Below are 26,025 nucleotides of genomic sequence, written 5' to 3' on the forward strand. Positions count from 1 at the left end.
TGTTAGTTAACGTTACCACCTAGTTAGATGATATCTATCAACCAAGCCCCGTCTCCAACGCGAATGAACGACTACCTGGGGTAAGTATGTAATGCTTTGCAGTTCAATTTGTCATATGCTAAGTTGCATGGTGTTAATAAATATCTAAATAACAACAAAACCCTAACGTCAAAATGTCTTGGTCAACGCTTACTTCCGTTTACTTCTTCTATGGTATATTCACTATCACACAATTTAGTGTGCATGTCGCCACCTACTGTGCGGGATGGAAACAGGATATATTCATACAAACGACCCCTCCCAAAAAAATCGAACTACTTTTCTGTTAAAAATTAAACAGATCTGATCCCTACACAGGCTCAAGATGGTCAGTAATCCAAACTACTTTTCTGCCGCAGCCACAATAATGTCCATTTTCTTTGACACTTGAGCCGTACAGTTTATAACTGTGGCAATGAACGCCACAAAATCCACCTTAACACAGTGGGTATATTTTGACTGGCTGCAATATTCATATCTTCGGCGGGTGTCATTGTTTTCTCACCTCTTTAAATTGCATAGGAAGTTTGATTGACCTGTAACTTTTGACACCTCAATCCCCTTCACCCTTACAGGGCACTCCAGGAACTCGGGATCATGATCCCCACCACAATTGCAACACTGTCGTCCTTCTAAATCAAATCAAATTTTCTTTGTCACATGAGCCGAAATGCTTGCTTACGAGCCCTTCCCAACAATGCAGTTATTATTTTTTATAAAAATACTAACACAAGAGGAATAAAATACACAAGAAAGAAGCTATAACAGAGGGAACCAAGATCAATGTGCAAGGGTACAATGTTTTATTCATTTCACCTTTATTTAACTAGGCAAATCAGTTAATAACATATTCTTCTAGACCGCTGCGATGCAGCGCCTTAGACCGCTGCGCCACTCAAGGAACCCATGTATTTGAGGGAGATAGACTACCGTTCAAAAGTTTGGGGTCACTTAAAAATGTCCTTGTTTTCCATGAAAACATACATGAAATTAGTTGCAAAATGAATAGGAAATATAGTCAAGACATTGACAAGGTTATAAATAATGATTTTTAATTGAAATAATTGTGTCCTTCAGACTTTGCTTTCGTCAAAGAATCCTCCATTTGCACCAATTACAGCCTTGTAGACATTTGGCATTCTAGTTGTCAATTTGTTCAGGTAATCTGAAGAGATTTTACCCCATGCTTCCTGAAGCACCTCCCACAAGAAGTGCCCATCAAGCCAAACCAACTTATGTACCATACGGTCAAGCTGCTCCCACAACAGCTCAATAGGGTTAAGATCCAGTGACTGTGCTGGCCACTCCATTATAGACAGAATACCAGCGGACTGCTTCTTCCCTAAATAATATTGCATAGTTTGAAGCTGTGCTTCAAGTCATTGTCCTGTTGTAGGAGGAAATTGGCTCCAATTAAGCACCGTCCACAGGGTATGGCATGGCGTTGCAAAATGGAGTAATGGATCTTGAAGAAGGAAGTCTTTTACCCTGTACAAATCTCCCACTTCACCACCAAAGCACCTCCAGACCATATTGCCTCCACCATGCTTGACAGATGGCATCAAGCACTCCTCCAGCATCTTTACATTTTTTCTGTGTGTCACGAATGTTCTTTATGTCTGTCCATAACACTTTTTTCCCCAATCTTCCTCTGTCAATGTCTGTGTTCTTTTGCCCATCTTAATCTTTTATTGGCCAGTCTGAGATATGGCTTTTTCTTTGCAACTCTGCCTAGAAAGCCAGCATCCCGGAGTCGCCTCTTCACTGTTGATGTTGAGACTGGTGTTTTGCGAGTACTATTTAATGAAGCTGCCAGTTGAGGACTTGTGAGACGTCTGTTTCTCAAACTAGACAGTAATGTACTTGTCCTCTTGCTCAGTTGTGCACCGGGGCCTCCCACTCTTTCTATTCTGGTTAGAGCCAGTTTGTTCTGTGAAGGTGTGTAGTACACAGCGTTGTACGAGATCTTCCGTTTCTAGGCAATTTCTCGCATGGAATAGCCTTCATTTCTCAGAACAAGAATAGACTGAGGAGTTTCAGAAGAAAGTTATTTGTTTCTGGCCACTTTGAGCCTGTAATCGAACTCACAAATGCTGATGCTCTAGATACTCAACTAGTCTAGAGAGCCAGTTTTATTGCTTCTTTAAAATCAGAACAACAGGTTTTCAGCTGTACTAACATAATTGCAAAAGGGTTTTCTAATGATCAATTAGCCTTTTAAAATGATAAACTTGGATTAGCTAACACAACGCGCCATTGGAAGAAAGGAGTGATGGTTGCTGATAACGGGTCTCTGTACGCCTATGTAGATATTCCATTAAAAATACGCCGGTTCCAGCTACAATAGTAATTTACAACATTAACAATGTCTACACTGTATTTCTGATCAATTTGATGTTATTTTAATGGACAAAAAATAATAATTTTCTTTCAAAAACAAGGACATTTCTAAGTGTCCCTAAACTTTTGAACGGTAGTGTATGTGACGCTTGGACAAAAACCAACGTGGGCAAGACAGAGGAGCTTATTGTGGACTACAGGAAATGGAGGTACGAACACGCCCCCATTCACAGCGACGGGGCTGTAGTGGAGCGGGTCAAGTTTCTCGGTGTCCACATCACTAAGGACCTATCATGGTCCAAACACACAAAAACAGTTGTGAAGAGGGCACGACAACGACTCTTCCCCCTCAGGAGGCTGAAAAGATTTGGCATGGGCCCTCAGATCCTCAAAGATCTACACCTGCATCATTGAGAACATATTAACTGGCTGCATCACCACTTGGTATGGCAACTGCTCGGTATCCCACCGCAGGGCGCTACAGAGGGTAGTGCGTACGGCCCAGTACATCACTGGGGCCGAACCCTGCCATCCAGAACCTCTATACCAGGCGGCGTCAGAGGAAAACCACCCAAGTCATAGACTGTTCTCACTTCTGCTGCATGGCAAGTGGTACCCGAGCGCCAAAGTCTGGGACCAAAAGGCACATGAACAGCTTCTACCCCCAAAACAATAAGACTGCTCGCTCAACAGTTAATCAAAACTGACTATTTACAGTTGAAGTCAGAAGTTTACATACACTTAGGTTGGAGTCGTTAAAACTCGTTTTTCAACCACTCCACAAATTTCTTGTTAGCAAACTATAGTTTTGGCAAGTCGGTTAGGACATCTACTTTGTGCATGACAAGTAATTTTTCCAACAATTGTTTACAGAAAGATTATTTCACTTTCTTCACTGTATCACAATTCCAGTGGGTCAGAAGTTTACATACACTAAGTTGACTGTGCCTTTAAACAGCTTGGAAAATTCCAGAAAATGTCATGGCTTTAAAAGCTTCTGATAGGCTAATTGACATACTTTGAGTCAATTGGAGTTTTACCTGTGTATGTATTTCAAGGCCTACCTTCAAACTCAGTGCCTCTTTGCTTGACATCATAGGAAAATCAAAAGAAATCAGCCAAGACCTCAGAAAAACAATTGTAGACCTCCATAAGTCTGGTTCATCGTTAGGAGCAATTTCCAAACGCCTGAAGGTACCACGTTCATCTGTACAAACAATAGTACGCAAGTATAAACACCATGGGACCACGCAGCCATCATACCGCTCAGGAAGGAGACGCATTCGGTCTCCTAGAGATGAACGTACTTTGGTGCGAAAAGTGCAAATCAATCCCAGAACAGCAAAGGACCTTGTGAAGATGCTGGAGGAATCAGGTACAAAAGTATCGATATCCACAGTAAAACAAGTCCTATATCGACATAACCTGAAAGGCTGCTCAGCAAGGAAGAAGCCACTGCTCCAAAACCGCCATAAAAAAGCTAGACTACGGTTTGCAACTGCACATGGGGACAAAGATAGTACTTTCTGGAGAAATGTCCTCTGGTCTGATGAAACAAAAATAGAACTGTTTGGCCATAATCACCATCGTTATGTTTGGAGGAAAAAGGGTGAGGCTTGCAAGCCGAAGAGCACCATCCCAACCGTGAAGCACGGGGGTGGCAGCGTCATTTTGTGAGGGTGCTTTGCTGCAGGAGGGACTGGTGCACTTCACAAAATAGATGGCATCTTGAGGCAGGACAATTATGTGGATATATTGAAACAACATCTCAAGACATCAGTCAGGAAGTTAAAGCTTGGTCGCAAATGGGTCTTCCAAATGGACAATGACCCCAAGCATACTTCCAAAGTTGTGGCAAAATGGCTTAAGGACAACAAAGTCAAGGTATTGGAGTGGCCATCACAAAGCCCGACCTCAATCCTATAGAAAACTTGTAGGCAGAACTGAAAAAGCGTGCTCACGCACGGAGGCCTACAAACCTGACTCAGTTACACCAGCTCTGTCAGGAGGAATTGGCCAAAATTCACCCAACCTATTGTGGGAAGCTTGTGGAAGGCTACCTTAAACGTTTGACCCAAGTTAAACAATTTAAAGGCAATGCTACCAAATACTAATTGAGTGTTTGTAAACTTCTGACCCACTGGGAATGTGATGAAAGAAATAAAAGCTGAAATAAATAATTCTCTACTATTATTCTTACATTTCACATTCTTAAAATAAAGTGGTGATCCTAACTGACCTAAAACAGGGACTTTTTACTAGGATTAAATGTCAGGAATTGTGAAAAACTGAGCTTAAATGTGTTTGCCTAAGGTGTATGTAAACTTTGACTTCAACTGTACATTGACCCCCTTTATTATTAATTTATCTTAATTGTTTTTGCAATGACTTCCTTGCACTGTCTCTATGCGCACTCACTAGACTCTACCCACACACTCAGACATGCTACACTGACACTCCCTACACACACACACTAAATATGCTTACACTCCACACACATTTTTCACACTTCATATACGCTGCTGGTACTCTGTTTATTATATATCCTGACTGCCTAGTCACTTTTGTCCCTACCCACATGTACATACTATATTACTTCCACTACCTCGTACACCTGCACATTGGCTCAGGTACTGGTATTTCTTGTATATAACCTCGTTATTGTTTAACTATTTCCTTTTTTATTCCACAAATATTTGTCTAACTCAGCATTGTTGGGAAAGGGCTCATAAGTAAAACATTTCACTGTAAAGTCTACACCTGTTGTACTCGGCACATGTAACCAATGCAATTTTATTTGTATATGTACATAAGGGCAAGGAAAAGTGACTAGGCATCAGAATAGGGAAGAATAAAGAACAGGGTAGCAGCAGCATATGATGTGTGTATGTGTGTGTTGTCGGTATGCGTATGTAGGGAATGACTACCTTATCTCTGTATCCCCCACATACAGATAATTGTAAGGTTCCTCAGTCGAGCAGTGAATTTCAAACACAGATTCAACCACAAAGACTGCCCAGGTTTTCAAATGCCTTGCAAAGGGCACCTATTGGTTGATGGGTTTAAAAAAAAAAGCAGACATTAAATATCCTTTGAGCATGGTCAAGTTATGAATTACACTTTGGATGGTGTATCAATACACCCAGTCACTAAAAAGATATAGATGTCCTTCCTAACTCAGTTGCCGGATAGTAGGGAAACCGCTCACGGATTTCCCCATGAGGCCAATGGTGACTTTAAAACAGTTAGAGTTTAATGGCTGTGATGGGAGAACAACATTGTCAATTCGGTTAGTATTGTGGAGTAACTACAGAGTGAAAAGAAGCCTGTACAGAATAAAAATATTCAAAAACATGCATCCTGTTTGCAACAAGACACTAAAGTAATACCGCAAAAAATGTGGTAAAGCAATTCACTTTTTGTCCTGACTACTTGTGTTTGGGGAAAATCCAATACATTACTGAGTACTACTCTCAATATTTTCAAGTAAAGTAATGGGTATGCTTATAATTGTAAGGACTAGGGAGTGAAGCATAGGCAAAATCCTAGAGGAAAACCAGGTTCAGTTTGCTTTCCACCAGACACTGGGAGATGAATTCACCTTTCCGCAGAATAATAACTTAAAAACAGAAGGCCAAATCTACACTGGAGTTGCTTACTAAGAAGACAGTGAATGTTACCGTGTTGCCGGTGTAACAGGGTTAGTTATGTTTCCACTTGGCAAGGCAGAAATATGTATTTGATGTTTAGGTATTCCTATTGGTTGGTTGAATTCACAAATCAATAAGGTGTTATGCCATTGGTCATGCTTACAGATAGGTGGATATGGTAAACATTTAATTATTCCCAGTCTGATATTGACATGCAAGTGGTAGGTCTCCTTTGAAATACTGTATTCTATTTTCATATTTACAATGTGTACAAGTTCATTATGTACATGTCCTGGTGTGTGTGTGTGTGTGTATGTATGTATGTCTGTCTCAGCAACAAACAAAAAATTCCCTTTTTCAGAACCCTGTCTTTCAAAGAATAAGTACAAATAACTTCACAGATCTGCATTGTAAAGGGTTTAAACACCGTTTCCCATGCTTGTTCAATGAACCATAAACAATTAATGAACGTGCACCTGTGGAACGGTCGTTAAGACAAACAGCTTATAGACAGTAGGCAATTAAGGTAACTTAGGACACTAAAGAGGCCTAACTGTTTTCATTTCTACTGACTCTGAGAAACACCATAAGAAAGATGCCCAGGGTCCCTGCTCATCTGCATGAACATGCCTTAGGCATGCTGCAAGGAGGGATGAGGACTGCAGATGTGGTCAAGGCAATACATTTCAATGTCCGTACTGTGAGACGCCTAAGACAGCGCTACAGGGAGACAGGACGGACAGCTGATTGTTCTCGCAGTGGCAGACCATGTGTAACAACACCTGCACAGGATCAGTACATCCGAACATCACACCTGCGGGACAGGTACAGGATGGCAACAACAACTGCCCGAGTTACACCAGGAACGCACACTTTTCATCAGGCTGGACTGAGGGCTTGTAGGCCTGTTGTAAGGCAGGTCCTCACCAGACATCACCGGCAACAACGTCGCCTATGGGCACAAACCCACCGTTGCTGGACCAGACAGGACTTGCAAAGTGCTCTTCAATGACGGGTCACGGTTTGTCTTACCAGGGGTGATGGCCGGATTTTTGTTTATTGACGAAGAATGAGCGTTACGCCGAGGCCTGTACTCTGGAGCGGGATCGATTTGGAGGTGGAGGGTCCGTCATGGTCTGTGGCGGTGTGTCACAGCATCATCGGACTGAGCCTGTTGTCATTGCAGGAAATCTCAACTCTGTGCGTTACAGGGAAGACATCCTCCTCCCTCATGTGGTACCCTTCCTTCAGGCTCATCCTGACATGACCCTCCAGCATGACAATGCCACCAGCCATACTGCTCGTTCTGTGTGTGATTTCCTGCAAGACAGGAATGTCAGTGTTCTGCCATGACCAGCGAAGAGCCCGGATCTCAATCCTATTGAGCACATCTGGGACCTGTTGGATCAGAGGGTGAGGGCTAGTGCCTTTCCCCCAGAAATGTCCAGGAACTTGCAGGTGCCTTGGTGGAAGAGTGGGGTAACATAGCACAGCAAGAACTGGCAAATCTGGTGCAGTCCATGAGGAGGAGATGCACTGCAGTACTTAATGCAGCTGGTGGCCACACCAGATATTGATTTTTACTTTTGATTTTGAACCCCCTTTTGTTCAGGGACACATTATTCCATTTCTGTTAGTCACATGTCTGTGGAACTTGTTCAGTTTATGGTCTCAGTTGTTGAATCTTGTTATGTTCATACAAATATTTACACATGTTAAGTTGGCTGAAAATAAACGCAGTTGACAGTGAGAGGACGTTTCTTTTTTTGCTGAGATAGATAGATATATCTATCTATCTGAGTATACAAAACACTAAGAACACCGGCTCTTTCCATGACAGACTGGCCAGGTGAATCGAGGTGAAAGTGTAACAGATGTGAAATGGCTAGCTAGTTAGCGGGTACGCGCTAGTAGCATTTCAATCAGTTACGTCACTTGCTCTGAAACCTAGAAGTAGTGTTGCCCCTTGCTCTGCAAGGGCCGCGGCTTTTGTGGAGCGATGGGTAACGACGCTTCGTGAGTGACTGTTGTTGATGTGTGCAGAGGGTCCCTGGTTCGCGCCCGGGGTCGGGGCGAGGGGACGTACTAAAGTTATACTGTTACACTCAGGGGAGGGCAGCTAATAATAATAGCTGGAGTGAATGGAATGGCATCATACGCATGGAAACCATTTATTTCCGAAATGTGAAAGTGTGCTAAAGGGCATGGGATAAAGGAGTGTGTAGTTTCAGTGGAACAATCTGTGGGGGTGCCAAAATGTCTGTTTATTGCTATGGTCATTAATTGTACCGCACAGTTGAAATGGAAATCACAGAAGATTGATTTGGTGGTAGTAGTAGCAGCAGCAGATATTTTAGTGCAGGGGGTTTTGAGAGAAGGGCTTCCATCCAGGATCTGTTAGAGCTTCTTTTTTTGTGAACAAAATGTGCGATTCACACTCCGACCTGTGAAAGGCAGTAATACGCAACACAGCGTCTTGTCTGCCGGAAAACCATAAAAAAAAAAAGAAGTAAACGGTGACCAAGAACAGTTTCCAGGTTAGCGTTGTTATTTATGGGTTTATTAACACTCTGGAACTCAAGATATTACTAATTTAACTGCACAATATCACACACTTAACACATGTAGTCTTTAATTCGCATTGGAGACCAGACGTTGTCAATAGAAGTTATCTAGGGGACGATAGCTAGCTAGATACTAACGTTAGCTAACAATGGCTAACTGTATTGTTTTTCACACTCAAATAGCCTCCATCATGGAGGTGCTAGCGAATGCAGCAGTGGCAGAGATCTGTAAACTCGTAGACGACGACTATGCAGTGTTTCGTTTGGAAATAACTCAAACCCAAAAAGAAAACAGGACATTGCGGAGGAAACTACAGCTACTGGAACTGAAGGTGGCACGGGAGCGCGCAGAGAGGACAATAAGAGAGCGCGGCCTCGCCAGTCCCAGTAGTGTCAAGATCCTCGACCGATACAGAGGAATGGCAAGAGGTACATTTAGCAGAAGGCCGAGGCTGTAAATATATGCCTGTTCCCTCCTGCACATGTGTTCAGATGTGTGACAGCGGCCCAGCTGCGACATCATCTCTGAGAGGTCATCCCTTTACGGTCTCTATGCTGCCACCTACTGATATGTAAATCAATCTCCCAGTCCAGCTCATCTCTCAGGAAAACTAGGGGTTTCGAAAGGAGTGGACATTTAGAAAGGAACCATATAAGAAGATGTGGGGTTTTTGAAAGGTGCAACTCAAGACCTCGTTTGGGTTATCGGACGTTAGTCATGGTCTGCACTCTGCAGAGATGACAGCAAGGAATTTCAGTTATGTAAAGAAAATGTCTATTGTGAGCTGTGTCTTTGAACGTTACCTACAGGTAGCCATGTATGTAACAATTTTTTTCGTAAATGTAAGTACTAGCTAACTTTAGCTACCTTAAGTTTTTTTTACAATGTATTATTTATTATTGAATATTTGAAATATAATTGACATATCAAGTCATGGCGGTTCCAGCGCTTCCCGAAACGCCCACTCCTTTAAGACACCCCCACTTTCTAAAGGGATGACTGCTCTGAGAGATGATGTAGCAACTGGACCCTATTGAGATGTGTTGCCAATAATTGGGTCATGGGCAGTTTTTGGATATTATGCAATAATTCCCCTGATTACTTAGCTAGCTGTCTTACTCAAAAACACTCATTCTAACCAGATTCTTGCACTTATAATTTACTCAATGAAAACAATGTGATGCATGGAATATAATACGTCAATCAATAAATAGTATATCAAGAAGTTATGAGAAGTGTTGCCTTACATCTTGGCCAATTCTAGACAGTGTCAATAGTGTACAGTATAGCATTGAGCATTGACAGTAGCTAACCTAACCACCTCTTTTCCCCCAATCACTCTCTCAGGTGAAGGACATCTCACTGGAGGCCACAGGAGCTTTGTGAAGCCAGCAGGACACAATATATGGAGAGATGACCAACCAATCACTGTAGATGAGGGGAGTGGAACCTCAACCCAGCACATTATCATGATAGAGGTTAGTGTAATAGTGTTGCATAAAAAATGTGCTACTTTGTGAATCAAAGTATTTCAGAAAGGCTCCCCTCAGCTATTCACTTGTTTACATGTACATCCTTATTTATCTGCCATAGGGGAGCTTGTGAGACTTCCCTACAACATTGTTATATAATTTAACTCATGTACTGATAACCTCCTCTCTTTTTGTGTCAGTCTGCAGAGGCTGCAGGTCCTGGAGTCAAGCAGGAGAGGTCTGAAGGAGAGGAGGACCTACGGCACAGCAGAACCATTCAGACTGGAGCAGCTGACGCGCCCCCTGTAGCCATGGAGGACCCCACCACCCCCTCAGTGCAGCCCAGGACCCGACGCAGAATCACGGAGGTCAGTGGAACGCCGAACGCCGTCCTCAAGTCAGAGACAGACACCGAGACTTTAACGGGGCTGGGGCAACTTGGCTGTCCTCTTGCTTCCCGCTCAGAGTATTTACTTTATGGTAACACGAGCCAGAGGACGGTGAGATACCATCTGTATTCAAGTGACTTGTTACAGACTCAGAATGGCCCGTCCTGTTCATATACTACAGAGACAGAGATGATACCTGGTGACATGCCTTTGGTCTTGGATACACAGACTAATTCAATGACAGGGGACTGGAACCAGTACAGTAGTAGTGTATACTCTGAAGGGTGCCTAGATAAGAAGGGGGAGGGGCTGGTCGTAGATGAGGTGACTGTGAAAGTGGAGGGCGGTGCTCCTCTGACATGGAATGCAGACCAGACTCACTCAGGAGAAGGACACTCGCAGGGAAACACCAGTGACTTCTTAGACTACAGGGAAAGCTTAGAGACAAATCTAAATGTTGCGACTCACTCCCCTTTACTCGCGTTCAGAGATCGCGACCCAGTGTCCACGTCGATGGTACCTTCCAATTCACACGGCCGCATCCTTTTCGATCAGGTATTGAACTCAAACGACAGGGCTAGAGCCCAGGCTCAGGGAGGGGGTGCCACATCAGGCAATAGTAAAGAGAAACGGTTCCTCTGCATGTTCTGTAACAAAGGCTTCAGCTGCCCCCAGAAGGTGGAGATCCACCAGAGGGTCCACACAGGGGAGAAATCCTTCAGCTGTACCCAGTGTCACATGCACTTCGCCAAGGCTGGCAACCTGAAGAGGCACCATATGGTCCACACAGGGGAGAAACCCTTTAGCTGTAGCCAGTGTCACATGCGCTTCGCCCAGGCTGGTGACCTGAAGAGACACCAGAGGGTCCACACAGGGGAGAAACCCTTCAGCTGTACCCAGTGTCACATGCGTTTCTCCCAGGCTGGTGACCTGAAGAGGCACCAGAGGGTCCACATGGGAGAGAGGCCATTTGCCAGTACGCACTGTGGGAAGAGGTTCTCAGAGAGGAGATACCTCAGGATGCACCAGCAGAAAAAACATTCAACTCTATAACATAGAGAGTAACCATTCCACTCGATAGCTTCTTACATTTAGATCAAACCCTGCATTAAAGGCAAATATACATTTTCATTGTTGTAAGCAGAAAAGATCCACCGATGCATTTAGAATAACAAGAGTAACAGATTTCAATGTTGAATATTCCTGGGTAGAATATTGCATCCAGACATTGTGGAACACCTTCCTAATATTGAGTTATACCCCATTTTTTCCCTCAGAACAGCCTCAATTTGTCAGGGCAATGACTACAAGGTGTCGAAAGCGTTCCACAGGGATGCTGTCCCATGTTGACTCCAATGCTTCCCACAGTTGTGTCAAGTTGGCTGGATATATTTTGGGTGGTGGAACATTCTTGATACACACGGGAAACTGTTGAGTGAGAAAAAACCAGCGGCGTTGCAGTTCTTGACACACTCAAACCGGTGCGCCTGGCACCTACTACCAAACCCCATTCAAAGGCACTTAAACATTTGTGTCTTGTGTCTTGCCCATTCACCCTCTGAATGGCACATATGCACAATCCATGTCTGTTGTCTCAAGGCTTAAAAATCATTCTTTAACCTGTCTCATCCCCTTTATCGACACTGATTTTAAGTTGCTTTAACAAGTGACATCAATAAGGGATCATAACTTTCACCTGGATTCACCTGGTCAGTCTGTCATGGAAAGTACACTGTTTTGTACACTCAGTGTATGATGGGTTTAACAACAACAAGGCAACAGTAAACCTGTCGAGACAGGAGATGTGCGTGTTCAAAGTTTGGAGTTTCAGTTGATTGCTATAGCGCCCTCTTGGGCCAATCAGTGTAATTCTGTAAATGCCAGGGCCCGGTTTCACAAAATGGTTCGAACGATGAAAAGGAAGCAAATGGAGAAGAGAAAGATGCCCGTCACCTTATTTTAAATCAGCCACTTACTTAGATAACTAGCAAGTTAAGCTTAAGCAAAATTCTGTGTTTTTCACACAGGAAATATCTTTCTGCGTTTTGTAAACACAGATCTAAAATGCTTATTGTAATTTCTGTAAAATGCAATATTGACTTTCAGCAAAACATCAGGAAATGTAGCTGGCTACATTCTTTCTATGATAAACATTAGAAAGATGATGGCCATGCATCGCTTTTGCAAAAAAAAAGACTTAGCTTTTTCATTTGTAAGTTCATTCATTTGTGTGGCTGCCAGGCAAATAGCTTTGCACTTCTGTTGTCAGCTTCATTTTCATCAGATATTTTCTGCCGATTGTGTTTCACTAATGTTTTTATTGTGAGGGAAAACTATAGTTGCACATCCCTGATCACACTATTGAAGCAAAAAACTCACTGACTTTCAATATAAAACGCGACGCTGTCTACACAGCAGGACTCACCTGCACCCGCTTTCTCCCGTTGTGCTATTTTCAAACCAACTGTTCTGGGAAACTGCAGTAAGTTTCATAATATATAATGAAGAACGCAATCTGCTTTATCTCCTAACGTATTGCACAAGTTGACTGCAGGTATTTACTTAATAGGATCGGACCCTTTTTTTCAATTTTTGCCTAAAATGACATAATCAAATCTAACTTGCCTGTAGCTCAGGCCCTTTTTTTATTTATTTTTATTTAACCTTTATTTAACCAGGTAGGCAAATTGAGAACACGTTCTCATTTGCAACTGCGACCTGGCCAAGATAAGGCAAAGCAGTTTGACACATACAACAACACAGAGTTACACATGGAATAAACAAACATACAATCAATAATACAGTAGAAAAAGTCTATATACAGAATGTGCAAATGAGGTAGGATAAGAGAGGTAAGGCAATAATTAGGCCATGGTGGCAAATGAATTACAATTTAGCAATTAAACACTGGAATGGTAGGATGTGCAGAAGATGAATGTGCAAGTTGAGATACTGGGGTGCAAAGGAGCAAGATAAATAAATAACTACAGTATGGGGATGAGGTAGATTGGATGGGCTATTTCCAGATGAGCTATGTACAGGTGCAGTGATCTGTGAGCTGCTCTGACAGCTGGTGCTTAAAGCTAGTGAGGGAGGTAAGAGTCTTCAGCTTCAGAGATTTTTGCAATTCGTTCCAGTCATTGGCAGCAGAGAACTGGAAGGAGATTGTAGATGTTTAATGTGAGTCTGGAAGAAGAGTTTACAGTCTAACCAGACACCTAGGTATTTGTAGTTGTCCACATATTCAAAGTCAGAACCGTCCAGAGTAGTGATGTTGGACGGGCAGGCAGGTGCGGGCAGCGAAGAATTACACCACTTTTACATTACACCATTTTGTATCAAGTCTGCCAGGAATTTGCCCTAATGTGCCGAATTGGTCAATTTATACATTTAAGTACAAAAATGCTATGGTAATAAAAAAATTAAGTTTACACACTCCCAGGAATGTCACACATGATAGATCATAAGGGGGGGTGGAGCCAGAGACAGCAGTGTGGTCAAACTGTAGAACCCAGTTACTACATTTGAATATAAAAATAGATTTTCTTTCAAACAAAACTACACTACATTTTATCTATGGGACCCTCAGGATGACAAATCAGAGCAAGATTACTGAAATGTAAGTACATAATTTACCTTCAGAGGTGAATGTATCAAACCAGTTGCCGTGATGTGTTTTGTTGTTGTGCACTATCCTCAAACAATAGCATAGTCTTTATTTTCTGTAATAGCTACTGTAAATTGGACACTGAAGTTAGATTAACAAGAATTTAAGCTTTCTGCCCATGTAAGACATGTCTATGTCCGGGAAAGTTGGCTGTTGTATACTATGTTTTCTAGTCACATTATCGCATATTGAGCAACAATTTTCCCGGTTTAGGGACACTGATCCCGTAACGGTTAAGTAGCTACAAATATAAAAATGTATTGAAAAACTGCAAAGAAATAGTTAATACGGTATTGATAAACCATCCTGTTGCTATTTCCAAATACCCCAGTATACACGGTTTACCTCCCAAGCCTAGTTCCTAATGTTTTGTACACTCGGTGTATAAGGCATATACTGTATAAGCCTAAAAAGTCTGTTTAGATATTGTGTTTGTACTGTGTAGTCTATAATGATGTTCACAAATGCCTATTTCATTACTTCATTTTTTCCCCAAGACACTTTTAATGAGAATATGAATGCAGATTTGTAGTTGATATGTATATGTGTGGTGTATTTAAAACTTGTTTATGTTTATTAATAAACACAAAATGGTACTCTTCCAAGACTATCATTGAGACTCTCGTTAGTATACATCACATCTGATTTCACCCTATTCTGCATACACCCAACAGCACTTTATAACCAATATACACTTACTAAATATGCCTACACATACCCACACACTAACAAACACCTACTGTACATGTCAAAATAGTTTTGTCAGACTTTTGACTTATCATAGCTGACTCATATTTATGTCCACCATGATGAGTTTAACAACAATGAAATCATTCTCTAACTACAGTATAGAACTTAAACGTAGTGGGGATGGGTAAACACTCCATGTTGAAAGTGTGTTTATTATCTGTGTGTGTCCGTACCTGAGGGAGTGTATGTCTTGTAATCTGTAACACCTCTCTTTTCCAGGAGGAGGAGGGTCCAGAGGTGCTGTTGGTGAAGGAGGAGGGGTGTGAGGAGGGTCTGGGGAACCCTGAGGGGACAATAATCATGGAGGACAACCAGACTACACCACCTCCTGAACCCACAGAGGAACCAGTTGAGCAGCACAGGACCACACACAGTCTCACTGAGGTGAGTCCACTGTGAACTACTGTCTGTATGGTATTAGGCCTCTCAGAGTTGGAATGCTGATCTAGGATCAGTTTGTCTTTTAGATCATAATGAATAAGACTATATAGACAGGTGGGGATCTGATCCTCAATCAGCACTTCTAATCAGACTCTGTGTGGATACTGGGCATCTCAGAAAAGGTCCTAGGAATCCAGTTCAAACTTTTTTTAAGACAAAAAAAACTCCCAGTTCAGAGTAGGTTTTAGGATGATGTTAAGACACTGCTCAGACAGTCTGAGCCAGGAGTAAAATACACTCATAAAAGTTTCTCCGCTGGTAATCTCGACAGTTTGAGTTACTGCAAAGGAAAGATGGTGATGACGCTCATTGGCATTGTCTCAAATAATGGGGAATAACCAATCGCAATGAGGCAACGCCAGCTGTGAACTCTAGAGCAGTGATTCCCAAACTGGGGAGGCAGAGTGTAATTTCGAAATTCGTTTTTCTCTTGTCATTGCATACCATAGAAAGCTATTTTGAACTTGTCAGAAATGTCCAGATCAACTAGCCCATGTCAGCTAACAGTCTTTTAGCCCATAGATTTTTTTGTAATGCTTGAGTCACTCAACTATTACGGGATGTTCCCCAATGCTGGAAGGGGGGCCTTAGTGAAAAAGTTTGGGAACCCCTGCTCTATAGCACGCTTTAGACAACCACAATGAATGTGACTGAATGTTGCAATAGTAAATCGTTTGATATCATTTGTCACCTGACACGATCACTTTGCCTAGTCTTAATTATTGCCTATATAATATGTTGGCATGCATACCCTTTAAATTTTTTTTTTTTTACCAATTATGATGGTTGTTAAAAGCAAAATGTTGGTGTTATATCAACACACTCGTCACTCCTTTTTAACAACTCTATATCGCTTTGGCACAGTAGGCATCAAGTCACTTGTCAATAAAGTTGCATGCAACGTTTTACTAAAGGTCTATAATTTTCATTGAACGCAATCAATGTTAACATAAGCTCTAGATGCCTTCCATTGCTACAAAGGGATAGCTTGACATAACGTGTTGTAGGAAATTCAATAATCAAAGAAAAACATGTTTATACATTTTTGCCAAGTGGTTATAAGTATTTAGACATATCATGTGAAATGGGCCTCATGAAATTATTATCAAAAGTGCAAGATATAATGTTGCATGTAGGTCTATATTATTTATGGATTGATCATATAGAAATATCAAAACATTATTTGAACAACTCTAAAGCATTTGCAAGTGGCACAGGAACATCAGACTCGCTGCATATTTACCCATAAGAGTAGGAGTAAAATGTCTCTATTCTCAGCACTTACGACCAATTTCCTACTCTGAGATGCTTTCTGGATACGGGCCCAGGTCTTGATCAATTTTGTATTAAGTGTGGGACTATGTCTTTGAATTATGAAACCATTGAAGTGTCAAGTAATCAAATCAACTAATATGTTTGCTGCATAGTATCAAATCAACTAGCATGTTTGCATAGCACCGCACGGCATAGCAATGCCTCTTTGCCCAATCAGATGATGCCTCATATCAAGGTGCTCATATCAGATTTCTTGATCCAACATCCTCTCACTCTGTATCTCTTACAGTCAGTAGACATGGAGGATGGGAAGCCTGATCTGCTGCTAGTCAAAGAGGAGACAATAGAAGACGCACCAGAGAGCATTGATCTGCTGAGTGGACTAAAGATGGGGGAGCAAGGTAAGAGAGAAATACATATAACCTACATACAGTAATAGATCTTCAATAGGACTATTTTTTATTTTCTTCATTCAGAAAATTAAATCAATACAACTTATGTTTACATACAAAACACACACATTATAATGTATTAACTTTGACTCAACTGCACATGTATAGTCTTCTCTGCCATGTTTGTGAAATCTATTTTCTAACTTCTTCCTGAAGGTGGTTGGCTGGAGGCTAACAGAGCAGACTGGGTGGCCATCTTGGATTCCCAGACCCAGACGGGTGCCGCTGAGAGCCCAGGGGACAACATCACTGAGCAGGCCAGGACCAGAGGGGACAGCATCAAATTTGGGCTGGGGAACAACATTGTTAACCACAACCAGAAACAGGCAGTCGAACACAAAACAACAACCGAACTTAGTCTCCATGACAACAGACTGGCTGAGACCAGGGCGAGGCGTAGATTAGGTCTGCGGGGACAGGGACGTGTCCATATTCGGCTGGAGAGAACAGACACAGACTCGGCTAGCGATGCTCCGTCCTGCTCCTATAGATGTGATTCAGAGAGACTGATGGCGCCTCTAACAGGTGCTGCCTTCAGCCTACCTTCTATAGGATCTATCAACTGGAACATGGACCCTGTGACAACACAGACACTCCCTGGCCTTCATCCTCCTCACACTCTCCTAATGTTAAAACAGACCTCAGACAATGCCAGTGCCTCAATGCTAAATAGCTACACAAGCCCATTGACAAATGACAGTAGTAGTAATGCTATCAGCAGATCTGGTGGCAAAGAGAAGCGCTTCCCATGTTCATTCTGTGGGAAAGCCTTCAGTTTCCCCAAACAGGTGAAGATCCACCAGAGGATGCATACAGGTGAGAAACCCTTTGTCTGCCCCCTATGCCGGGCCAGTTTCTCCCACCCGTCCAACCTGAAGAGGCACCAGAGGGTCCACACAGGGGTGAAACCCTTCAGCTGTACCCAGTGTCACATGCGCTTCACCCAGGCTGGCCACCTGAAGAGGCACCAGAGGGTCCACACAGGGGAGAAACCCTACAGCTGCCCCCAGTGTGAGAAGAGGTTCTCCCACCAGCACCATCTGAAGATGCACCTGAAGATCCACACAGGAGAGAGGCCGTTCGCCTGTACGCTACCTCAGGATACATCAGCAGAAAATGCACACAGCCTTGTATAGATTGTATTGATATGTTGTATTAGCTAGTATAGTGTAAAGTGACATATAATGTAGTACTAGTTAGTTTGTAGTTAATTCTGTTGGTTTTGGATGTAAAGGGAACTGGATGAGGTGACCTGAGGAAAGAATGAGTATGATGAGGCAGAGTAGATGATAAGGTGATGGTTGGTGTGGCCTTAAAAAACATTAAATACAAAATTGGCTCTGTGCTGACTGACTTGGTTATTTTTGTACCATTGCAGGGACTGAGTTTCCCTTCTGTCAGACGAACCAAAACATACTTAATCCTTGAATCAACACACATAGAACATTTGTATTAACTCCAATGACTCCATGCTGTTAGTACTTGAATCACTGTGTTAAAGATGGGCTTGACTGTGGTTAACCTTTTATAATATCATGTTTCTGTAAGTACAGCAAAGAGTTTCTTATATAAACCTTTATGCTTTTCTGTTGAATTTGGTGAATATCTGCTCTGAATTAAGATGCAAAGATGTCTGCAGAAAGAATGGGGTGTCAGCTATGACATGACACCTTGAGTTTGTGAACATCTATTAGGGTAATTGAACTACGGTAATTGAAGTTGATTTACATCCGGTAACAGAATTATGGTATTACGTTATGGGTCCCCGATCTGTACTGCAGAAATGCATAATTATGGATTTGAATGTTCATGTTGATGAATTCTGAATAGGTACACAAAGGTAGAAATATGCGATATCCACCTTTGCATATTTGGGTGTTATTCTACACACTGGCTATTATTCTAATCGACCCCCAAACAAGACCACAGTTGGTCCGAACCAGACAAATCTAAACCTATCATATACAGTTGAAGTCGGAAGTTTACATACACTTAGGTTGGAGTCATTAAAACTCGTTTTTCAACCACTCCACAAATTTCTTGTAAACAAACTATAATGCATGTGCATGACAAGTAATTTTCCCAACGATTGTTTACAGACAGATTATTTCACTTATAATTCACTGTATCACAATTCCAGTGGGTCAGAAGTTTACATACACTAAGTTGACTGTGCCTTTAAACAGCTTGGAAAATTCCAGAAAATGATGTCATGGCTTTAGAACCTTCTGATAGGCTAATTGACATAATTTGAGTCAATTGGAGGTGTACCTGTGGATGTATTTCAAGGCCTACCTTCAAACTCAGTGCGTCTTTGCTTGACATCATGGGAAAATCAAAAGAACTCAGCAAGACCTCAGAAAAACAATTATAGACCTCCACAAGTCTGGTTCATCCTTGGGAGCAATTTCCAAATGCCTGAAGGTACGACGTTCATCTGTACAGACAATAGTACGCAAGTATAACCACCAATGGACCACGCAGCCGTCATACCGCTCAGGAAGGAGACGCGTTCTGTCTAGAGATGAACGTACTTTGGTGCGAAAAGTGCAAATCAATCCCAGAACAACAGCAAAGGACACTGTGAAGATGCTGGAAGAATCAGGTACAAAAGTATCTATATCCACAGTAAAACGAGTCCTATATCGACATACTCTGAAAGGCCGCTCAGCAGGGAAGAAGCCACTGCTCCAAAACCGCTATAAAAAACCCACTGCACATGGGGACAAATATCGTACTTTTTGGATAAATGTCCTTTGGTCTGATGAAACAAAAATAGAACTGTTTGGCCATAATGACCATCGTTATGTTTGGAAGAAAAAGGGGGCAGGCTTGCAAGCTGAAGAACACCATCCCAACCGTGAAGCACGAGGGTGGCAGCATCATGTTGTGGGGGTGCTTTGCTGCAGGAGGGACTGGTGCACTTCACAAAATAGATGGCATCATGAGGGAGGGAAATTATGTGGCTATATTGAAGAAACATCTCAAGACATCAGTCAGGAAGTTAAAGCTTGGTCGCAAAGCCTGACCTCAATTCTATAGAAAGTTTGTGGGCAGAACTGAAAAAGCATGTGTGAGCAAGGCCTACAAACCTCGTTCAGTTACACCAGCTCTATTGTGGGAAGCTTGTGGAAGGCTACCTGAAACGTTTGACCCAAGTTAAGCAATTTATAGGCAATGCTACCAAATACTAATTGAGTGTATGTAAACTTCTTACCCACTGGGAATTTGATGAAAGAAAATAAAAGCTGAAGTAAATCATTCTCTCTACTATTATTCTGGCATTTAACATTCTTGAAAGAAAGTGGTGATCCTAACTGACCTAAGACAGGGAATGTTTACTGGGATAAAATGTCAGGAATTGTGAAAAACTGAGTTTAAATGTATTTAGCTACGGTGTATGTAAACGTCCGACTTCAACTGTACATCTACGTTTCACAAGTTTGGACATCACAGAAGAGTTAAGTGGAAAGTATTCAGACCCCTTGACTTTTTTACACATTTTGTTACGTTACAGCTTTATTCTAAAATGTATTAAATAAAATATTTTCCTCATCAATCTACACACCCCATAATGACAAAGCGAAAACAGGTTTTTAGAAATGTTTGGAAATGTCGGGCCTCCCGAGTGGCGCAGTGGTCTAAGGCTGTGCCACTAGAGATTCTGAGTTCGAGTCCAGGCTCTGTCGCAGCCGGCCGTGACCAGGAGACCCATTGGGTTTTGCACAATTGGCCCAGTGTCGTCCGGGTTAGGGGAGGGTTTGGTCGGCAGGGATATCCTTGTACCATCGCGCACTAGCGACTCCTTTGGCGGGCCAGGCGTAGTGCACGCTGACACGGTCGCCAGGTGTACGGTGTTTCCTCCGACACATTGCTGCGGCTGGCTTCCGGGTTAAATGGGCACTGTGTCAAGAAGCAGTGCGGCTTGGTTGGGTTGTGTTTCGGAGGACGCATGGCTCTCGACCTTCGCCTCTCCCGAGTCCGTACGAGGGTTGCAGCGATGAGACAAGACTGTAACTACCAATTGAATACCACGAAATTGGGGAGAAAAAAGGGGTGAAAAAAAGAGAAAAGTTTGCAAATTAATTAAAAAAAAAAAGCAGATTCCTTATTTACATACGTTTTCAGACCGTTTGCTATGAGGCTTGTAATTGAGCTCAGGTGATTCATGTTTCCTTTGATCATCTTTGAGATGTTTCTACAACTTGTTTGGCGTCCACCTGTGGTAAATTCAATTGATTGGACATGATTTGGAAAGGCACACACCTGTCTATTTAAGGTCCCACAGTTGACAGTGCATGTCAGAGCAAAAACCAAGCAATGAGGTCGAAGGAATTATCCGTAGAGCTCTGAGACAGGATTGTGTCGAGGCACAGATCTGAGGAATGGTGTCCAAAAAAAATGTCTGCAGCATTGAAGGTCCCCAAGAACACAGTGGCCTCCATCATTCTTAAATGGAAGAAATTTAGAACCACCAACATTCTTCCTAGAACTGGCCGCCCGGCCAAACTGAGAAATGGGAGAACCTTCCAGAAGGGCAACAATCTCTGCAGCACTCCACCGATCAGGCTTTAAATATAGAATAGCCAGACAGAAGCCACTCTTCAGTAAAAGCCACACGACAGCCCGCTTGGAGTTTGCCAAAAGGCACCTTAAGGACTCTCAGACCATGAAAAACAAGAGTCTCTGGTTTGATGAAACCAAGATTGAACTCTTTGGCCTGAATGCCAAGCGTCATGTCTGGAGGAAACCTGGCACCATCCCTCTGGTGAAGCATGTTGGTGGCAGCATCATGCTGTGGGGGATGTTTTTCAGCGGCAGGGACTGAGACACTAGTCAGGATCGAGGGAAAGATGAACCGAGTGAAGTAAGAGAGATCCTTGATGAAAACCTGCTCCAGAGCTTTCAGGACCTCAGACTGGGGCGAAGGTTCACTTTCCAACAGGACAACGACCCTAAGTACACAGCCAAGACAATGCACGAGTGGCTTCCGGACAAGTCTCTGAATGTCCTTGAGTGGCCCAGCCAGAGCCCGGACTTGAACCCGATCGGACATCTCTGGAGAGACCTGAAAATAGCTTTGCAGTGATGCTCCCCATCCAACCAGACAGAGCTTGAGAGGATTTTCAGAGAAGAATGGGAGAAACACCCATTGGGAGAAACTCCAATTCTATCTCGGGGATCTACAGACAGTTCCTTGGACTTCATAGTATAGATTTTGCTCTGAGATGCACTGCCAACTGTGGGGTCAACTGTGGGACCTGAATATAGGCAGGTGTGTTTTTTTCTAAATCATGTCCAAACAATTGAATTGGCTACAGGAGGACTCCAATTGAGTTGTAGTGACATCTCAAGGATGCTGAAATGTACCGTTTCTTCAGGAGTATCAGCAAAGGGGTGTGAATACTTATGTCAATTAGATAATTCTGTATTTCAATTTTAATAAATTTGCTAAAAAAATAATAATATACGTTTTCACTTTGTAATTATGGAGTATTGTGTGTACAGTCGTGGCCAAAAGTTTTGAGAATGACACAAATATTAATTTCCACAAAGTTTGCTGCTTCAGTGTCTTTAGAGATTTTTTGTCAGATGTTACTATGAAATACTGAAGTATAATTACAAGTATTTCATAAGTGTCAACGGCTTTTATTGACAATTACATGGGGTTGATGCAAAGAGTCAATATTTGCAGTGTTGACCCTTCTTTTTCAAGACCTCTGCAATCCGCCCATGCATGCTGTCACTTAACTTCTGGGCCAAAACCTGACTGATGGCAGCCCATTCTTGCATAATCAATGCTTGGAGTGTTGGCATGACACAGGAGTGATGGTAACGCTCACCTTGTCTTCTCCGGACAAGCTTTTTTCTGGATGCCCCAAACAATCGGAAAAGGGATTCATCAGAGAAAATGACTTTACCCCAGTCCTCAGCAGTCCAATCCCTGTACCTTTTGCAGAATATCAGTCTGTCCCTGATGTTTTTTATGGAGAGAAGTGGCTTCTTTGCTGCCCTTCTTGACACCAGTTCATCCTCCAAAAGTCTTCACCTCGCACGCACACCTGCCTGCTGCCATTCCTGAGCAAGCTCTGTACTGGTGGTGCCCGATCCCGCAGCTGAATCAACTTTAGGAGACAGTCCTGGCGCTTGCTGGACTTTCTTGGGCGCCCTGAAGCGTTCTTCACAACAATTGAACCTACCACCTTGAAGTTCTTGATGATCCGATAAATGGTTGATTTAGGTGCAATCTTACTGGCAGCAATATCCTTGCCTGTGAAGCCCTTTTTTGTGTAAAGCAATGATGACGGCACATGTTTCCTTGCAGGTAACCATAGTTGACAGAGAAAGAACAATGATTCCAAGCACCACCCTCCTTTTGAAGCTTCCAGTCTGTTATTCGAACTCAATCAGCACGACAGAGTGATCTCTAGCCTTGTCCTCGTCAACACTCACACCTGTGTTAACGAGAGAATCACTGACATGATGTCAGCTGGTCCTTTTGTGGCAGGGCTGAAATGCATTTACATTTACATTTAAGTCATTTAGCAGACGCTCTTATCCAGAGCGACTTACAAATTGGTGCATTCACCTTATGACATCCAGTGGAGCAGCCACTTTACAATAGTGCATCTAGATCTTTTAAGGGGGGGGGGGGGCAGAAGGATTGCTTTATCCTATCCTAGGTATTCCTTGAAGAGGTGGGGTTTCAGGTGTCTCCGGAAGGTGGTGATTGACTCCGCTGTCCTGGCGTCGTGAGGGAGTTTGTTCCACCATTGGGGTGCCAGAGCAGCGAACAGTTTTGACTGGGCTGAGCGGGAACTGTACTTCCTCAGTGGTAGGGAGGCGAGCAGGCCAGAGGTGGATGAACGCAGTGCCCTTGTTTGGGTGTAGGGCCTGATCAGAGCCTGAAGGTACTGAGGTGCCGTTCCCCTCACAGCTCCGTAGGCAAGCACCATGGTCTTGTAGCGGATGCGAGCTTCAACTGGAAGCCAGTGGAGAGAGCGGAGGAGCGGGGTGACGTGAGAGAACTTGGGAAGGTTGAACACCAGACGGGCTGCGGCGTTCTGGATGAGTTGTAAGGGTTTAATGGCACAGGCAGGGAGCCCAGCCAACAGCGAGTTGCAGTAATCCAGACGGGAGATGACAAGTGCCTGGATTAGGACCTGCGCCGCTTCCTGTGTGAGGCAGGGTCGTACTCTGCGGATGTTGTAGAGCATGAACCTACAGGAACGGGCCACCGCCTTGATGTTAGTTGAGAACGACAGGGTGTTGTCCAGGATCACGCCAAGGTTCTTAGCGCTCTGGGAGGAGGACACAATGGAGTTGTCAACCGTGATGGCGAGATCATGGAACGGGCAGTCCTTTCCCGGGAGGAAGAGCAGCTCCGTCTTGCCGAGGTTCAGCTTGAGGTGGTGATCCGTCATCCACACTGATATGTCTGCCAGACATGCAGAGATGCGATTCGCCACCTGGTCATCAGAAGGGGGAAAGGAGAAGATTAATTGTGTGTCGTCTGCATAGCAATGATAGGAGAGACCATGTGAGGTTATGACAGAGCCAAGTGACTTGGTGTATAGCGAGAATAGGAGAGGGCCTAGAACAGAGCCCTGGGGGACACCAGTGGTGAGAGCGCGTGGTGAGGAGACAGATTCTCGCCACGCCACCTAGTAGGAGCGACCTGTCAGGTAGGACGCAATCCAAGCGTGGGCCGCGCCGGAGATGCCCAACTCGGAGAGGGTGGAGAGGAGGATCTGATGGTTCACAGTATCGAAGGCAGCCGATAGGTCTAGAAGGATGAGAGCAGAGGAGAGAGAGTTAGCTTTAGCAGTGCGGAGCGCCTCCGTGATACAGAGAAGAGCAGTCTCAGTTGAGTGACTAGTCTTGAAACCTGACTGATTTGGATCAAGAAGGTCATTCTGAGAGAGATAGCAGGAGAGCTGGCCAAGGACGGCACGTTCAAGAGTTTTGGAGAGAAAAGAAAGAAGGGATACTGGTCTGTAGTTGTTGACATCGGAGGGATCGAGTGTAGGTTTTTTCAGAAGGGGTGCAACTCTCGCTCTCTTGAAGACGGAAGGGACGTAGCCAGCGGTCAAGGATGAGTTGATGAGCGAGGTGAGGTAAGGGAGAAGGTCTCCGGAAATGGTCTGGAGAAGAGAGGAGGGGATAGGGTCAAGCGGGCAGGTTGTTGGGCGGCCGGCCGTCACAAGACGCGAGATTTCATCTGGGGAGAGAGGGGAGAAAGAGGTCAAAGCACAGGGTAGGGCAGTGTGAGCAGAACCAGCGGTGTCGTTTGACTTAGCAAACGAGGATCGGATGTCGTCGACCTTCTTTTCAAAATGGTTGACGAAGTCGTCTGCAGAGAGGGAGGGGGGGGGGGGGGGGGGAGGATTCAGGAGGGAGGAGAAGGTGGCAAAGAGCTTCCTAGGGTTAGAGGCAGATGCTTGGAATTTAGAGTGGTAGAAAGTGGCTTTAGCAGCAGAGACAGAAGAGGAAAATGTAGAGAGGAGGGAGTGAAAGGATGCCAGGTCCGCAGGGAGGTGAGTTTTCCTCCATTTCCGCTCGGCTGCCCGGAGCCCTGTTCTGTGAGCTCGCAATGAGTCGTCGAGCCACGGAGCGGGAGGGGAGGACCGAGCCGGCCTGGAGGATAGGGGACATAGAGAGTCAAAGGATGCAGAAAGGGAGGAGAGGAGGGTTGAGGAGGCAGAATCAGGAGATAGGTTGGAGAAGGTCTGGGCAGAGGGAAGAGATGATAGGATGGAAGAGGAGAGAGTAGCGGGGGAGAGAGAGCGAAGGTTGGGACGGCGCGATACCATCCGAGTAGGGGCAGTGTGGGAAGTGTTGGATGAGAGCGAGAGGGAAAAGGATACAAGGTAGTGGTCGGAGACTTGGAGGGGAGTTGCAATGAGGTTAGTGGAAGAACAGCATCTAGTAAAGATGAGGTCAAGCGTATTGCCTGCCTTGTGAGTAGGGGGGGAAGGTGAGAGG

The 26,025-nt window shown here is 43.8% G+C and overlaps 1 protein-coding gene across 1 annotated transcript; it reads left to right on the plus strand.

The window, feature by feature from the left end:
• The first annotated feature begins 5 nt into the window (after nt 1-5).
• On the plus strand, nt 6-18,385 carry LOC129841442 (zinc finger protein 143-like). The gene is made up of 7 exons (XM_055909707.1): nt 6-80; nt 615-9,022; nt 9,942-10,072; nt 10,267-10,434; nt 15,092-15,256; nt 16,878-16,989; nt 17,197-18,385. Exons 2-7 carry the CDS (start codon nt 8,743-8,745, stop codon nt 18,174-18,176), a joined length of 1,836 nt encoding a protein of 611 aa, XP_055765682.1. The 5' UTR covers nt 6-80; nt 615-8,742; the 3' UTR covers nt 18,177-18,385.
• Nucleotides 18,386-26,025: the final 7,640 nt, after the last annotated feature.

Source organism: Salvelinus fontinalis, chromosome 42 (genome assembly GCF_029448725.1).
Source record: "Salvelinus fontinalis isolate EN_2023a chromosome 42, ASM2944872v1, whole genome shotgun sequence".
NCBI lineage: Eukaryota > Metazoa > Chordata > Actinopteri > Salmoniformes > Salmonidae > Salvelinus > Salvelinus fontinalis.